The 19,150-nt window shown below is 39.9% G+C and overlaps 1 protein-coding gene across 3 annotated transcripts in view; it reads right to left on the reverse strand.

The window, feature by feature from the left end:
- Positions 1 to 19,150, reverse strand: part of Vrk2 (VRK serine/threonine kinase 2) — a 120,735-nt gene that overhangs the window by 48,409 nt on the left and 53,176 nt on the right. For 2 of the 3 annotated variants that reach the window (NM_001401405.1, XM_039092235.2), the window contains exons 5-7: positions 17,916 to 18,003; positions 3,907 to 4,012; positions 2,605 to 2,697 (exon numbers count right to left, since the gene is read on the reverse strand). In NM_001401405.1, the coding sequence (NP_001388334.1) occupies positions 2,605 to 2,697; positions 3,907 to 4,012; positions 17,916 to 18,003 (287 nt within the window). The remainder of the gene's footprint in view (positions 1 to 2,604; positions 2,698 to 3,906; positions 4,013 to 17,915; positions 18,004 to 19,150) is intronic. The other variant, XM_063273410.1, reaches the window with a different exon arrangement.

Genomic DNA, 19,150 nt, shown 5'->3' on the forward strand with positions numbered 1-19,150 from the left:
TGATAAAACAGACAGACTGACTATAATATATTATATATGAGATTCCAAAGGAGACAGATTAGCCAAAACAACTTGTTTTAAAAAACAAAAGAACAAAGCTGGAAGATTCCCACTACCTAATTTTAACCTCATAAAATTGCAGTAGCAAGATAGTGTTGTATTGGATGTCCCACCTATTTAGCAACAACAGCATTGAGAAAACCGAAGACGAGCCACAGAAAATAGCTGCTGACAGATGTCTGACAGAGCTCCTTCCTACCCTCAAAATACAAAGGCAGTGCAGCTCATTCTGAAGACTCGCTGAGGTAAAAGTGGACACATTCACCAAGAAAGCCCATGACTGGCGAGCCAGCACAGACTGCTTGGTCAGTGGCCGCAGGTGACTAAGGGAAGTGTAAATGACAAATGTCAGGCACTCTTCAGTGCAGTGGGAACTCAGGAAACAGATGGAATCAAATAGGATGGAAATGTCACCATCAGGCAGTGTTGACGGGAATGTCACAAGGACAGGATCCTAACAACAGTCTGGCAGTTTCTCCACCACATACACATCACCACATGACCCAGAGTCCACTTGCAATTACTTACTCTCAGCGATCGTAAAACAAGAGCCTGCATGAAAGCTATGCATCCATCTTGGCTCATGGCCATGCTACTACCTGCAACTGCCAAAACCAAGTCAGGGCCCAGAGACATGGGCCAGCAGTTAAGAGTGCTGGCCGGTTTTCCTAAGGACCCAAGTTCAGTTCCCAACACTCACGTTAGATGATAACAAAAATAAATCCTAAATAAATCTGAATGTTCAAACCCAGGTGAGCAGATTAGTGTTCAAGGAGACACTTACAACCCGGTAACTGTAGAGTGATTACAAGGGTTTGAATCACTTTGCTAAGTGACTGAAAACAGAGATAAGAATATATATTTCTGTATTTCAGATCTTTTCCAATTTGCTCTGTCTTTTAAGGAAGCTGCCTCCCTGTTTCATTTCCACACTTCTAGTTTTAGCAATGGTGACCTATTTTCCATTTGTCTCAAGGACAGCACTGTCTCCTTCCACCCACCCCACTTTCATTTTTATCACCACACTGTGAAATTATGTGCTATTTTTTCTATTAATTTCGTATTGCTTGTTAGATATTTTTAAATTTACTATAAACATCTTTCACAGGTACTCATTTGTCTACTATTAATTTGCAGATATGTTTAAACTTTTAATCTACCAGTATTTTCTGCCAAGACTTTTTCCTTTATTTAAAACATCCAGTACTCACAGTGTCCATTAAGCATTTAATGATAGTTTCCTAATATTTTTGAGTCATGGTGGGTTTTTTTAACTTTAAATCTATTAAGTCTGTAGGTAATGGTTACATATGCTTATTACATAAAAGTAAAGTAAATCAGTTATTCAGTTACTTTTGCCATATTTTATATCCTATTTTATTTGAAGAAATTTTTTGTTTAATATAGATGAATTTTGAGGAATTTGCGTAAAACTAAGCAGTGAGTGCTGAGTTCCCACATAACGCTAGGCCCTGGGTAGACAGCTTTCACCTCCACACCCCCTCAGTGAGAGACTTGTTAATGTAGATAAAATGACAATGACAGATGAGCATCATTCCAAGTCTACAGTGTCCAATGAGGAAAAGACTTGACGAAGAAATAATGGCATGTGTGTACCCTGACGCATACAGGAGGGTTTCACTGTCTTACAAACCTCAGTACCCTGACTGTTCACATCCCTTGCTCCCAACCCCAGGTCACTGTTAACTGTTTAACTGCTCTCATAGTTAATACAGAATGTCAGGAGCTGACATACACAGCTTTTACCCCTTGACTTGTTCACGTATTGTTATATGTTTACCTCCTTCCATGCCTTGCCATAGTTTGGCAAGTATCTTTTCAGCACTGAATGAAACTCCTCTACAGAGGCCTATCTGCACCTCAACAGGAGGCATTCCTGTTGATTGAAAAGGCTGAATCGTCTTATAGGCTTGTCATGTAAACATAAGTGTTCAAGTCGTTTCAGTTAACTAGAGGGAACATGATTACTTAATATCGATGGGAGATTTTTATGTTCCGAAGAAATTGAGCAAAGTGGCATCCCAGATGTCCACACCATTTTGTTATTTGTTCCTGTACATACTTTATAGCAAGCGGTGTTGTCCTAACCACGTGTTCGGAAATGCCGTGATATTGGGGAGAAGGTGCCTACCACAATGGAAAGCACCACTGGATATGATTCTTTGCTCCAACTATAGGGATTAAACATGGAGCCCTGTGCAGCTATCTTTCTGCACACACCTATCCCTTCTCCCTGCACTCGATACCATGGCACTTTATCTACATTTACTTATGAACTCAGCTTCCTGCTGAGCAATTTCTTCAATGTGTGCCCATTAGCAAATGATTTAACCCTTCTGACTCTCAGCTTCTTCATCCTAATTACTCATTAATCTGGTGCAAGGATTAAATCAGGTAAGCAAAGTAAGACAAATTGAAACATTCATCATATTAAGCCCTCATTTGTAAACTCTTGTGGGTTAAGAGTCGGCCTTCGGCATTCCTAACCCCCTCACCAAAAGCAAATGCTAATATTCTCTTTACCCGGTCTGGATTTGCGTAACCCAGCAGTAGATTTGCTGCTTTTATATCGCCATGAACATATTCATTTTCATGTATATATTCCAGTACATCGAGCTGTGAAGAGAAGTAGATAAGACCAGTATCAATGTTTCACTCAATAATATGGTTTGTTTCCACACATGATTTCCCACAATTATTGATAATTCTAAAATATCATAATTTCTGGTTGCTCATGGTTGAATAAAATATTTGTCCACTGTGGGTGGCACCATTCCCTAAGATGAGATTCTGCACAATATAAAAAGAAGAAAGAGCACAGGCGCCCATCACTCTGTTTCTTAATGGTGGATGTACTGTGATTGATCAGTTGCCCCAAAATACTATTGTTTATGATTTTACCATCATGAAATCGTGAAACAATGTAAATATTTTCTCTGTTAATTGGTTTTTGCCAGGGTATTTTATCATAGTAGCTAAAATAGTGATGTAGACTGGGAATAAATAGCATTAAAAACTATACAAAAATGGTCAAGACATCTATGGTGAAATAGTCATGTAGTTCACTCATCAGTCAATAATCATGATTCAAATCTTGAAGACCTCAGAACAAAATATTATAGCTATGATCATTCTGTGTAATAACAAAAAACTTGCACATCATTAAAGCCCTGAAACCTTGCATGTCAAGTGTGGGGAGAGGCGAGGCGGGGGACGTTCCATAAATATTTATAGGTGAGTGGATAAATGTATGGAGAAAATAATTATTTTCCACAACACAACCTGGCATGAGTTGTTTCATCCTACTCGTGATAGGAGCGGGGGGGGAAGCCCAGGACGTACATGTAAGTGAGATAAATATGTGGCATTATCGACAAATGACTGTCTATGTGGTTCATTTGTGACTACACTGCGTCCTAGTTAACAAAGCACACATGTAAATATGTTATTCACTGCCATAAGTAATTGTTGCCACCATCCTCAACTTACACTTAAAACATTTTAAATCAAACCATACCATATTTAGTATGAAAAGTAGTCTATTTGGCCATAACTTATGGTTACAAACATAACAGAAGCAGAAAGGTCATTCTTACAGCTCCTCAGGCTTCTTCCGATATGTGAAACCAAGCTGTCAGGGAAAACTGAGTCTAGTACAGCACAGCTTGTCATGTGTAGAGCCCATGGTTATCAAGTTCACCAAAATACTTCCTACTCTCTACAACTGACATTCCGAGGCAAAAAACTTATTTCCCCATAATTCTACAGAGCAAAAATCAAGTAAGTCATCTGTGAGGAATTTGAAGTAAGCCATCTCAAACTCACCATCCTGATTCCAAGTTGCAGGACAGTTAATTTTTTAAAAGCACCGTTCTGGTTCAAGAGCTTCTGTAAATCGATCCCCAGTCTTTCCATTACCATGAATCTGTAGCTGTGTGGAGATATAAAAGAAACCAGATACTTCTGAAACAATAATTTCGTAATTATTTTTCACTGACACCTAACAAGCAAGGAGTGCACACAGCTGGAGAGCATGTGCACAGGGAGCTGCATCCTCTGGGAAGAAGCTTGGTACTTCCTTCGCACCTTTCACCAGCACTGAGAAGTTAATAGTGTCACACATAACGGAGAGAGTGGTGTTTCAGTGTCTCTTCTCGTCTACGACTGTGCTAATGGCCCAGTACATACAGATCAATCCCCATGAACCTTATGACGTATCCTACAAACGTCTCTATCCATTCAGAAAATGTGAACATGTCTTTATCTTAAAAAGATTATATTTTATCCATTGTTATAAACAGAAACATTTTATTCAGGGGGACATATGTGAGAATGAGTGTGTGAGCCAACAGGCATAGTGGCTGGAGATGCTGCATTTCCCTCAGTGCTGAAGCTGGAGGCACCGGTGGAACACCCACGTGGCTTGTTGGACAGGTGCTGTGATCTGACCTTGGTTACTAGTCGGTGGGCAGCTATACATAAAACAGCCCCACCCATCTCTCTGTCCCACCTGTCTCTCTTGTAACTTCCCATGTTCCCTCTCTGTTCAGCGGGCTCCTTTGCTATCCCCTTTCTAGCACACCAGCCCACACTCTACGTCTGCAACTAGAGAAGCACACACAGCCCTTCTGTTGGCTTTGCTTTACAGAACTGTGATGTGATCATGGAGGCTTTCATCATTTTTTTATTAAATTACGTATCCCACAGAGAGCTACAGGTGTCCTATGGCACTGCATGGCATACTTTGTTTGATGTATTCTCCTCTCCCACCACCTTCCCCAGCCACCCCACAGCCCTCAAACACCCTCCCTCTGGCTTCCATGTCCCATGTATTCCATCATCTTACTCCTTGTCCTCCTCTCTCCCTTTTCATGTCTTCCCAACTTCTCATAGTCCCTCTTAGCATGCGCAGGCACTTGAGTGTGCACACATACACATACACATGCGCACACACATACACACACACATACACACACGCCCACTCACACACATACACACACACATACACACACACATACACACACGCCCACTCACACACATACACACACACATACACACACACACGCCCACTCACACACACACACACGCCCACTCACACACATACACACACATACACACACGCCCACTCACACACACACACATACACACACATACATACACACACATACACACACATACACACACATACACACACACACACACACACACCATTTATATATAAAGAAGTATCTGGATTTCTCAAATGAGATAAAACATGAAAAAGAACTTTGAATCTAGCATAGCTTATGCCTCTTAGTAAATATTCTCCAGTTCTATCCATTTTCCTACAAATGTCATGATTTCATTTTCTTATGGCTGAATGATATTCTGTTGTGTATGTTTATTATCCATCTGTTGATAGGGTATCTAGGTTGGTTCCATTCCAACATATTGTGAATGGTGCAATAATAAACATGGCCATATAAACGTCTCTATGGGGACTGCAAGCTGGTGCAACCACTCTGGAAATCAGAGTGGAGGTTCCTCAGAAAATTGGACATAGTGCTACCTGAGGACCTAGCTATATCACTCCTGGACATACATCTAAATGATGCTCCAGGTTGGGGATTTAGCTCAGTGGTAGAGCGCTTGCCTAGGAAGCGCAAGACCCTGGGTTCGGTCCCCAGCTCCGGAAAAAAAAAAAGGAACCAATGATGCTCCAACATATAACAAGGACACATGCTCCACTATGTTCATAGCAGTCTTATTTATAATAGCCAGAAGCTGGAAAGAACCCAGATGTCCTACAACAGAGGAATGGATACAGAAAATGTGGTACATTTACACAATGGAATACTACTCGGCTATCAGAAACAATGACTTCATGAAATTCACAGGCAAATGGATGGAACTGGAAAATATCATCCTGAGTGAGGTAACCCAATCACAAAAGAACATATTGATTTTTATACACGATGACAGATATATCAGTTCTTAACCTGTGGGTTCTAACATCCTTGGTGGTTTGGGTGAAGGGGGATCAATCAACCCTTTCACAGGGGTCACATTATCAGGTATCCTACATATCAGATATGAACATCCTACATGATGATTCATAACAGTAGTAAAATGACAACTATGAAGTAGCAACGAATTTTAAGGTTGGGCATCACCACAACATGAAGAACTATATTAAAAGGTCAGTCGTTTGCAAGTGTGGGTAGCCAGTATTCCCAGAATAATTCACAATCGGGCGTTTTCCCAGTGTGTCTTTTGACACCTAAAACTTAGGAAGCGTATCTCTGTGGGTTTACTTCTGGCCTCTACTCTGGTCTGCAGGTCTGGAAGTCCTTTCTGTGCCAGTGCCCCACCTTCCAGTGTCACTGATGATGAGACAATCTGTGAGGCATCAAGCATTCTGATAGAACTACCCGTTTCTGCTTGGAACTGCTTGGGTTGTTTGGGTTTTTTCTTGGTCCCATGTGTGTTTTAACGTTATTTTTTTCTAGTTCTAATTCTGAAGATATTCTTAAACTTTGGTGGGGGGGGTACTGTACCTACAGATCATATTTAGTGATATAACCATTTACACCACAATAATTCTGACAATCCATGCACATGCAGGCTGGTCCACCTTTCCACGTCTCCTTCTATTTCTTTCTGCAGTTCCTGACCATTTTCACTGTAGAGGTATTTCCCCTACACAAGTAGGCTTATTCCTAGAATTCTTTAACAGGATATTTAAATATGACCTCCACTCCTGTCCCCATTGTTTTCTCAGCAACTCTCTTATGAGTACTTAAGCTGCTGGTTGTTCAGTCAGTTCACTAAGACCACAATAGTAGGATTACTCAGTCCTATCCCCCTGCTGAAGTGCTGATCAGAACTACGTGTTTTCTGGTGGATACTTTTGGGTTTCTTAAATACAGAATTGAGTAGACTTTAAATAGGGATGGCCTGAATTTTCCTCTTCTATTTCTATTTCTTTTTACATGTTTCTCTTTTATTTTCAAGTATTATGTTAATAAAAGCAGAGAGTAAGACCCTCATCTTTCTAGATTCAGAGAAAATGCTTTCGGTTTCCTCCTGATTTGTACAGTGTTGGCAGTAGTGCCTCACATATAGCTCTTATTGCACTGAAGCATGTTGCCGTCTCTATTTCTTTTCAGAGCATTTATCATGAAGGGAAGCTGAACATCATGAAGGGCATTTTTGGCCCTGATTAAGATGCTCATAAGATTCCTTAATGATTACAGATTCCCTAGACTCTATCTAGATGTGTATTAAACTTACTGATGTCCATATGTTGGGCAAACCACACATCCTTAGAATAAAACCAACTTGGTTATAGTGTATGATCTCTTTAATGTATCCTTGAATTTGATAAGAATTCCATTGATAAATTTTATACCTATGCTCACTAAAGAAATAGGTATTTTCTCCATCCACCCCTCCCCCCAATTATAGCCTTTTCAGTCTTAGTTATTAGAATAAGATGGCTCCCCAGGACGAGTTTAAAAGTGCCTTTCCCAGCCGGTAGCTCTTCCCTCTTTCCATTCCTTCCCCTCTCTCTTTCAAATTTACAGGTTCTTATTTAAACATCTGGTAGAATCCAAAAATGAATCCATCTAGTTCTGGGGTTTTCTTTCTTGGAAGACTATTTTTAGTTACTGCAGCCATCATTCTATTTTTAAAAAATGAGACAAAGATGAAGATGAGGAAGAAAAGGGAGAGGAGGGGGAGGGGGAAGAGGTGAAGAAGAAGAAGAAGTAGAAAAGTAGAGGAGGAGAATAGAAGAAGTAGCAACGGTTGCTGTTATTCTTGTTGTTTCACAGGCTGGAGAGATAGGTTAGGAGTTAAAAACTCAGACTGCTCAGTGCAGTTCCCCACACCAACACGGCAGCTCCACAGTCATCCGTAACTCCACGTCCAGGGCATCTACCACACTCATCAGCTACTGCACGCATGTGGTATGTTGCCTATACATACACACAGGCAAAGCATACTAACACATTTTCAAATGAGCCCCTAATGATGCCTGATGAATTGCCCTATCTATTATATGTGCAATTCCTCTTTATCCCTTCTAATTTTGGTGTGCAATCTAGTTATTAAACATAAAAAAAAAAAAAAACAACGGCTGCTTCAAGCTTCCATACACTTTCTAGATTGACTTCCCTCTGCCGATTCTCAAGCAGGCATGTAAGGGTTGTTTCTTGGAGACGAATGGTAGTTCGGCCTGGTTTTATAATCTAGTTAGCCAATGATTTAATATTAGTAACCTTGAGGTCTGTTGTTTGTAAGATTGTTACTGAGACATGCTTATAAATTCCTGTAATTTTTCTTGGTTGTTTCTGTGTTGTTATTATCTGTCCTTTGCTTCACCATTAATGCTAGAGATTCAAAAAGCTCTCCTTTATTCATCTACTGCACTAACGAGATATTTTCATTCCTTTACTCATGGGTCTTCTTTCTTCCTGCTGTGTGTAATGTTTCTTTAAGTCTTCTATGTGCTAACTTGTTGATCATGAATTTCCTTGGTGTTTTTCTTTTTTTTTTTTTCTGTAGAAATGTCTTCTATTTCCTATCAGTTCTAAAGGTAAAATAGTTGGATACAGCAATCTTGTTTGGGAGTTATTTAATTTAAGGGCTTTAAACTTACTTTAATCAAACAATATATGATTTCTAAATTTTAGGACTATGGATTAGAAGTCTGTGTGAAGTCTGAAGTGTTTGCCTTTGGAGATGAATGGGATTTTCCCTTTATAGTTTGTAATATAGCTTTTCTCTATGTTTGGCATAGGTATAAGGTGATATGGTTCCCTAGTCCTGTATATTTGCAATTCAAAATATGTTTTTGGATATCAATTTTCTTGCCTAGATTGGAAATTGTTGTTATAATTTCACTAAATAGATTCTCTATGATTTTAGTTTCTAATCTTACTTCTTTCTTCTGTCTCATGACTTCTTAGGTTTGATCTTTTGATTCTATCCTGAAGTTACTGGTGATTCCCTTCCTCCTTCCTTCCTCTCTCCCTCCTTCCCTTCCTCCCTCCTCCCTCCCTCCCTTCCTTCCTTCCTTTCTTCCTTCCTTTTTCCCCTCTATTGGTCTTTGAGTGGTAAATTTCCTTGACTTTTCCCATCCCTGATATTCCTTCTTTTTGACTTTTATAATGTTTCTTAGGTAATTCATCAAGATTTTCATTTTCAACATTTTTTAAGTTTCATTGTTGCATTTTACTTCCCTGTTATCATGCCGTTTCTGTTATGGATTTTCTCATCCAATTGCTGATATTCTTTCTCTGTTACCTGGGCATTCCTAGCTTTTGGATTGAATTCATTTGTTGCTTATATCCTTTTTGAAGTCGCTAGACATTTTTACTAAAAAAAGTATTTGAAATCTTCACATGAGATTTTATTTGTTTTCATTTGCTTGAGTTCAGCAGTCAGGAAGTTATGATCCTTACAAGTCATGTTATATTTATCATGTTTTTTATGATGATATTTGTACATCTGTGGGTTTGTATCTCTTCTGGTTTTATTGAGTAGCAATATTAAAAAACTCATTCTGCAGAGTTCAATCCCCAAAACCATTCAGAAAGAAAATAAACTGAGCTAATGGCTATATTGTCAAATGCTAAAAGACAGAAAGGTGATTACTTTTAATAAGTAATTATCATAAATAGAAAAGCTGGGGCAGGAGAGATGACTCAGTGAGTTTAGTTCCCAGCACTCATGTTGGATAGTTCCTACCTTACGCTATGGGGAATCTGACATCCTCTTCTGGCTACAACAGGGATTCACAGATTCACTTCAACACACCTTCAGGCAGACTCACACTTAAATATTTATATATAAATAAATCTTTTAAATATGATGAAGTTAAAAATGCTGCTAAAAGTTTTTAGCAGTAACAGATGAAACATTAGAGCTCCTTTCTGAGGCTTCAAACTTAAGACTTCTATTTATATGGAGGAGGATGCAATTTGTGGACTCATGCCTTCCTTTTTATGCTGGTGCTGAGCTTGTGTTTGCTACGTGCTTGACTCCTGACACATCTTCATTCTAGTGGTTTCCCTTGTTTTCAGACCTAGGTTCTCTTCTGGACACACTTTGTACTGCCCCACAGAGGTGGATGCTGTTGTCATCCTTCTGAGACTGCTTGTAACCCTTGGGTTGGCTAATGATCCAGCTGGCCGGTAGAACCTAAGTGTTCTACAAATGAAGAAAGCAACCACAGCATTCAGATGCATAGAATGAGAAGACTTGTCTTACACTGGAACCAAACACAGGTAGCACAAGCACTAAGATCAACAATTAATAAATGGACCTCATCAAACTGGAAAGTATCTGTGAGGCAAAGGAAATTGTTATTGGAACAAAGTGGCAGCCTACAAAATGGAAAAAGACTTTTACCAACTCCATATCTGATAAAGGGCTAATATCCAAAATATATAAAGAATTCATGAGAATAGATATCAACAAGACAAATAATTCAATTTAAAAATGAAGGAAAGATCTAAACACATGATTATCAATAGAGCAATCTCAAATAGCCAAGAAGCATTTGTTAAAAGTTCAGCATCCTTAGCCATTAACGAAAGGTAAATCAAAACAAATTTGAGATTCCATTTTATACCTGTCAGAATGGCTAAGATCAATAACACAGGTGACTGATTCAACTGGCAAGGATGTGGAGCAAGGGTAACATTCCTCCATTGCTGCTGGGAGTATAGACTTGTACAACCAATATGGAAATGAATATACCACAAGACTCAGCTATTCTTGGGCATATAACCAAAGGACATTCCATCCGACCAAAAGACTTTTGGTCAACTATGTTCATAGTGGCATTATTCACAATAGCCAGAAACTGAAAACAAGCTCAACTGAAGACTGCATTAAGAAAATGACATCATAAATGTATAGGCAAATGGATGAAACTAAGAAAAAAATCATCCCAAGTAAGGTAAAACATGGTATGCACTCACTTATAAGTGGATATTAGCAGTTAAGTAAATGATAATCATGCTACAATCCATAACCCAGAGAGGTTAGGTTGAGACACATGGGCCTTCCTGGAAAGGGAAAATAGAATAGATTTTATAGGTAGATTGGAGCCAGGGGCAGAATGGAGAACAGGAAGAGAAAGATCCAGTGGTAAAGGGAGGTAAAGATGAGTTGGAGGGCTGGAGTGAGGGTAGAGACAGCCACTGCATGGCAGAGGTGGCTGCTGTTGTCATCCTTCTGAGACTCCCTAGGGTGTAACCCTTGGGCTGGCTAATGATCCAGCTGGTAAGTACATCCTACCATCAAATTAAGAACATTTGAGGAGCATATGAGAGGCGGTATAAAAGTCTAGTACAATGTAAACTTCCTATAATATACAAAGGTGATCCCAATGAAGTCTCAAAATATCGAGGGAGATGGAACCCCTACTAGCCATCTCTTGTCACCAAATGAAGCTTCTAGTGCCACAACAGGGTTTCATCAGGACTGGAGAGATGGCTCAGCCGTTAAAGGCTAGGCTTATAACCAAAAATATAAGAAAATCTTCAGACAACCCAGATTTGCCAAGACAATAAATTGCTCTACACGAACCGAGTGCAAGACGCCATTGTTGAAGACAACACACGTACAACTCATTGAACATGGAGAGGCTGAGCTGGTACCAACATTAAAACCTTCACCGGGTGATCTAGTGTCTATGGCTTAGGAACATGCCCTGCAGGCTACCAGAAGAGAAAAGTCAACACCAACCTAACCACAAACCCTTGATCTACCACTTGTCCTACCTGCAAAATATACTAGGGGAATGGGGGCACAAACCTTTTCAGATTAACCCACAAACTGATGTCCAACCTGACGTAAGGCCCTCTCCATGAGATACAACCCAAACTAAACACTGCTTGGGTGACCAAGAACTAGAGTCTAGAAAGCCCAAATAAAGTTCAGAATACCCAAGATACAATTCATAAACCACATGAAGCTCAAGAATAAGGAAGACAAAAGTGTGTATGCTTCAGACCTTCTTAGAAGGGGGAACAAAATATTCACAAGAGGAAATACGGAGACAAAGTGTGGAGCAGAGACTGAAAGGCCATCCAGAGACTGTCTCACCTAGGGATCCATCTCATATACAGGCACCAAATCCAGAAATTATTGCAGATGCCAAGAAGTGCATGCTGACATCAGCTTGATATAGCTGTCTCCAGAGAGGCTCTGCCAGAACCTGACAAATACAGAGGCAGGTGCTCACAGCCGGTCATTAGACTGAGCACTGGGATCCCAATGGAGGAGTTAGAGAAAGGAGTGAAAGAGCTGAAGGGCTTTGGAGCCCCATAGGAAGAACAACAATATCAACTAACCAGACCCCCAACCCAGAGCTCCCAGAGACTAAACCACCATCCCAAAAGAATATAGGGACATATTGCTCCATCTGCATATATAGCAGAGGATGGCCTTGTCTGGCATCAATGGGAGGAGAGGCCCTTGGTTCGGTCAAGGCTTGATGCCCCAGTGTAGGGGAATGTCAAGGTGGGGAGGTGGGAGGGAGTGGGTGGGTATGTGGTGGGGGGGGTCTAGCAGATTTCTGTAGAGGAAACTGGAAAATGGGATAACATTTAAAATATAAATTAAAAATGCAAAAGGAAAACCAAATACTGCTAGTCTTAAAAAAAAAAGCAACAATATGACTCCTAATGACATCTGCTATACTCATAGATTGATGCCATCTTAAACCATCATCAGAGAGGCTTCCTCCTGCAGCAGATGGGAATGAACAGAGATCCACAGCAAGACATTACAACGAGAGACTTGTTAAGGGTATGTCTTCATAAAGTCCCTCCCTCCGAGTTCAGGGAACCCCGTGGAAACAGAAGTAGGCGAGGAGGGGGGACAGAGGAGATGGAGGACACCAGAAGAACAAAGCCCTCTGAACTAATCGAGCAGTGCTCATATGAACTCAGAGACGGGACAGCAAGCACAGCCTGCATGTGTCTGAAGCAGGTCCTCTGTGCATATTCTACAGATTTAAGTTTAGCCCTTTAACGGGATTCCTGAGGGTGTATATGAGGAGATCTCTGATTTTTATGCTTTCTTTTTATGTCGGCTTGGCTTATCCAACTAAACATGATAGTTTTTATTTTTATCTTATAGTTGATTATGTTTTGTTGTTCTTTCCTAGAAGCCTCATCTTTTCTAATAAGAGGGACAAATGGAGTAGATCTAGATGTGGGAGGAGGTGAGGAGCAACTGGGAAGAATAAATGGAGGAAAAACTATATTCAGTTAAGTAATAACTAAAAGGAGGAGGAGACAGCGGTGATGATGAAGACGATGATGAAGACGATGACATCTGCATTCACACTGTTAAGACTTCTCAAGTACCGATTTGAATCACTACGATACTGGACACAGCTGTGCATATTCTTAGCTCACAGAGCCTTTGGGTTCTACAGTAGTGAACACAGGTAGAGGGTTCCAGAAGTGATCACCTCCTGACCTCAGGCTCAGGGTTGTTCTCAACTAGTAAGAACTGCACTCAGCCATCAAGGGCAAGGCTAACTTTATCTACTTACTTCAAAGCTTAAACCACCTCCTCCAACCTGTACCCTTTGATGGCCTTCCCCCCTCTGGCTTTGCACGTTGCTTCTTAAGGATGCTTCTCATGCCGAAGCTGGGGAAGTTTAAATTTAGATTCTCTGGTTTTGAATTACTCATTTCTCAGGCCTCTGGGTATCTCAATTTTAAACAACAATTTTCTGTTGTAGTTTTTTTTTTCCCTCAAGATGATACCTATCTACAACCCTGTGTATCACACAAAGTGTCAAATGGATTTTTTCCTACTATTGACTTGTCCATCAGAAAAGTCATCTGATGGGAGATTGGTGTGATGCTATGTATTCAAACGATAAATACTGGTCTCCCACATCTGGTTGACAAGCAAATGCTCACATAAACTAAGTGATGCTACGTAAACCTTGCTCCCCAATTGAAAGCAATTGGTTAAAAAAAATGGGTACAGCCAATTACTGGGAAAAAATAAAAAGAGGGAGAATTTGAATTACCAGGCTGGGGTCACAGGTAGGCATCACAAGGAAGGGGAGGAGAGAAGGAGGAGAAAGGAGGGTACCAGAAGGAGGAGAAGACAGAAGGTCTCCAATAGATGTGATGGATCAGGAGCATATGGCCGAGTGAGATGCCCTCAGGAAGGACAGCTGGAGGAGAAGTAGCAAGCAAGACTCAAATAGCAAGTACTTAGGGAGAGCAGCTGGGCAAGTAGCGAGTCTAGCATATAGACTAAGGGTAATCCCCCAGTAATTGTGCAGGATTTGATTAAACAAATCTATGGGACTCTGCCTCCATTACTGGGGTCTAGTCGGGTTATATTAATCCCTAATAGAATTAATTAAAATCCACTTTCAGCCATCATCTCACTAAAACCAACAATCTGTTTGCTATATGACAAAATGTTTCCTGGGCAGACCCGACACTCACGTTTCCTCCTGCTAGATAGGGAGCCTACAATAGATCAAAGCATGGCTACCACTCAAGTCCAGCTTAGTGAACCAGTGAGCTTTATTGGGGTTAGTAAAGGAGTATGGGTGAAGGATTATTTATGGAGCAGAAGTGATGAAAAAATAGTTACATCTGAAAAACCCACACAGTATGGCTCAAAGCTCACAAAGTTGGGAACCTGAAGCCCATTGCACAGCCTGCTGGCAGCTCAGAACCTTGGAGAGTGTCCCTCCCAGGCAACTCAGCTGGTTTCTGCTTCTTTTTGGCAGCTGGCCTGGTCTGAGGGTCTTCTTTACAGCTTAGTTTTGCTTCCTCTTAGAGGAACTCTCAGCTTCTATTACTTACTCTGATGGGAAGTAGCCCAGTGAATCTTATCAGTTTCAGGGACTCAATGAGTTTTCCAGTTTCCGCCTGCACCAGGGGCTGACCACAGCTTTCTGTACCCAGATCTCACTGAGAGAAGGCTGGTCACCCAGGAGTGCTGACACACCTGAGAACACAGGTAAGACCACTTCTGTTCCGAGGGACCAACCCTGAGCCCTCAGGACACAGGAATCAAGAAGCAGTCTGAGACAGGATCCCTCCGGTTTCTGCCTGAGCCCAGAGATGACCCTTTGCCACAGCTCTCTGTATCCAGATCAGATGGGGAGAGAGCTGGTCTTCCAGCAGTGCTGACACACAGCAGTCAAGCCACGGTCAGAGACAACAAGAACAGCTAACACCAGAGATAAGCAGATGGCAAGAGGCAAGGGTAAGGACCACTTGGCATCATCAGAACCCAGTTCTTCCACCACAGCCCTGAATACCACAAAACACTGGAAAAGCAAGACTTTGATTTAAAATCACAACTCATGAAGATGTTAGAGGACTTTATGAAAGACATAAATAATTTCCTTAAAGAAATACAGGACAACACAAGTAAACAAGTAGAAGCCCTTAAAGAAGAAACACAAAAATCAAGTAAACAGGTGAAGGAATGGAACAAAACCATCCAGAATCTAAAAATAGAAAAGAAACAACAATGAAATCACAAAGAGAGACAACCCTGGAGGTAGAAAACCTAGGAAAGAGATCAGGAATCATAGATGCAAGCACCACCAACAGAATACAAGAGATTGAAAAGAGAATCTCAGGGGTAGAAGATACCATAGAAAACATCAACACAATAGCCAAAGAAAAATGCAAAAAGCAAAAAGCTCCTAACTCAAAACATCAAGGAAATCCAGGACACAATGAGAAGATCAAACCTAAAGATAATATGTATAGAAGAGAGTGAAGATTCCCAACTTAAAGGACCAGTGAATATTCTTCAACAAAATTACAGAAGAAAACTCCCCTAACCTAAAGAAAGAGATGCCCATGAACACACAAGAAGCCAACAGAACTCCAAACAGATTGGACCAGAAAAGAAATTCCTCCTGTAACATGATAGTCAAAACACCAAATGCATAAAACAAAGAAAGAATATTAAAAGCAGTAAGGGAAAAAGGTCAAGTAACATATAAAGGCAGACCTATCAGAATCACAGCAGACTTCTCACCAGAGACTATGAAAGCCATAAGGTCCCGGACAGATGTCATACAGACCCTAAGACAACACAAATGCCAGCCCAGGCTACTATATTCGGCAAAACTCTCAATTAACATAGATGGAGAAACCAAGATATTCCATGAGAAAACCAAATTTACACAATATCTTTCCACAAATCCAGCCCTACAAAGGATAAAACTCCAGCACAAGGAGGGAATCTACACTCTAGAAAAAGCAAGAAAGTAATCTTCTTTCAACTGACCCAAAAGAAGATAGCCACACAAACATAATTCCACTAAACTAACAATAAAAATAACAGGAAAGAGCAATCATTGGTTCCCTAATTTCTCTTAACATCAATAGACTCAATTCCCCAATAAAAATATATAGACTATCAGGGACTCAGTGAAGTTATTTTGAGTTACTGACCTTCCTGTTTAAGAAACCTTCCTGTAGGATTGAGTAGTTCAGTCTTGGAGGAAACTGTCACACAAGACAAGGCTTGTGAGGCATATGGGAGATTGTTCTGAGGACTCATGGGTATTTTGCTTTGTTTTACCAGAATCTGTCTGATTGATTACCTTTGGGATGAGGTTCCTGCTTCTCTCTACCAGGAAAGGAAACATGTAGCTTGGACCCTGTATGTCCTGGCTTCACTAGATAATGTTGTGGTCTTTGAGTCCATACTTTTGATGTACCCTCTCATGACTTCTATGAATTTCCAAAGTTCTTCCTCAGTTCAGAGCATTTTTTTTCTCTGACAATTGTCCTTCACCTGATCTCACCGGCAACCTCTACTCTGCCAACTGACCCAGAACTCTCTATCCTGTCTTCAACAATATTTTACATAATTCTTATGCCAACTACTATAATTCTAGATGATTTAAGAGAAACATGATACAGATGTCCTGAATTTCTGTGGTTCGTTTAGTACCCTGTTTGAAGCAGTTCACTTTATTTATATTCTTTAAAGGTATTTGAACAAAGGACTGCAAGCTGAGCCTATTTTTTCACATGTAAAGTTGAACTTGTCAAAAAATGACAAAGCAGGATAACATCTATGACACTCCCAGGAACAAAATGGACGCAAAACAGGTGACTTTTTCAAAATCATGAGTAATAAATTTGTATGTGTACAAAGAGACACATTCAAGGACAGCTTTATAAATTTCTTGCTGTGTTATTTCCTCAAGGTGGAGAGTGATTCTCTCTGAACTTTCAGAGGTAGACCTAGTGACTGACTTCTAGCAGAGAGAACGTGCTGTAGGATAGGATACCACTTTCAAGATTAGATCATGAAGAAATACTATGATCTGGATCCATCTAGGATGCACTCACCTGCACATTTATATTCATATTCATATTCTCTCTCTCTGTGTGTGCCCCTCCCCCCGTCTCTCTCTCTCTCTCCCTCTTTCCCACTTCTCCTCCCTTCCACTCCCACAACCCACCAATTTTCTCTGGGGAAAACCAGTTGTGTTTCCTTTATAACATACTGGTAGCTCATTGTCAAGATATCTTAGGTCCATCAATAGTCTTGAATGAAATGATTGAAATGAATGAATGAATGAAAGCAGGTCCTTCCCTGGTAGGACCTAAGATGACTACAGCTTGGCAGATGCCAGATTATATTCACCAGGGAGGTCAGAACCTAGAAACAAGCAGAACAGCCACCATGGGACTCCTGATGCCCAGAAGGTTTGAGTAGTTTGTTAACTGGCCAAAAACAGCAACTAGGTCACTGAGGAAGGTCGCTTGGTGATAAGTGATCATATAAATATTGTATGATTATAATATGCTTTTTACCTTCTTCCTTTGAAATCAGTCAGACCAAATCCATAAAATACAGGAACTCCTAAATAATCAAGTTTCCTCTGTTTTACCCACTTTTGGACTGCAAAGAAAAATTTAACAAGAAACAATATTTAGAAAAGGATTTTTGCCTTTGTAAAGACGTCAAGGCTTACTTATCAAACCAAAATAGTCATTAGATATTCTAAGAAAAAACTTAAAAATGTACATATATCTATCCCATGGTTTGAAACTTTTTATTATCACTATAATTAAAACAAAATCTCTTTTTAAACTAAATTAATAGTGTCATAAAAGACATAGTCCTACAAAGTACCTAGTTATCATTCATTCATAAATATGTTTATTCATAGAAACAAATCATTCATCATATGCTAGCTAAGTTTCTACATAAACACACACGTTGACCTCAAAGAGTGAGTGCTTTTCCCACCACTACCTACATTTCAAAGGCTTAAATCATGTTAGTCCATGAAATACAAATTGAGCAGAAAAAGCGCCTGACTGTGAGGTTGCTGTAAAATAACTGTTTTGAATAAATTTCTCTTACAAAAAAAAAAAAACCTCTTAATTGAATTGTTTAATCCAGTTAAACAATCAGGTAGTGTAATCACCACTCTTACTTCTCTGCCACATGTGTTTCATGCTAAAGACAGCTTTCCTGATAAAATAATCAAATTTAATGGATTCTATTTGTCACTCTGACACAGTTGAAGCAGTTGGTGGCAACCATAGTCAGAGTGTTTAGAAGCTTTATTAAGGGAAGCAAAGTTAATTATTCAGGCCAGATCCATCATTCTTTCTCCTCAACAGGATATAAAGGAGCCTGTCCACACCAGTTGTTATGACTCCTACCGACTCCAGCAACATTTTATGTAACTCTTAGAAACTTTTCCACTTTTCTTCATCTCTGTTTAAATCATTTCACAATCATATCTCCAACTAGTAGTTCTATTTATGATATCTAACTCCAAGTATTCCTAACATTCACCTTTCTAATATTTTCTTTAAAATCTTAACATTTAATCATTTACAAATAATTTAATCCACTTTAAAACCATCCCCTCTGTGTGTGTGCATTATCTACCTACTTTCGTTTTGCTACTATATCCTTTCTATGTAAATGAGTCTTTATAAAAGAAATAATTTCATTCCATAATCTTTAAATGATTAGAAAACTCTTGATAATTCAACAAGTCAGCATGTTATGTAAAGTAGTAGAAAAAAAC

This window comes from Rattus norvegicus, chromosome 14 (assembly GCF_036323735.1).
Source record: "Rattus norvegicus strain BN/NHsdMcwi chromosome 14, GRCr8, whole genome shotgun sequence".
Taxonomy (NCBI): Eukaryota; Metazoa; Chordata; class Mammalia; order Rodentia; family Muridae; genus Rattus; species Rattus norvegicus.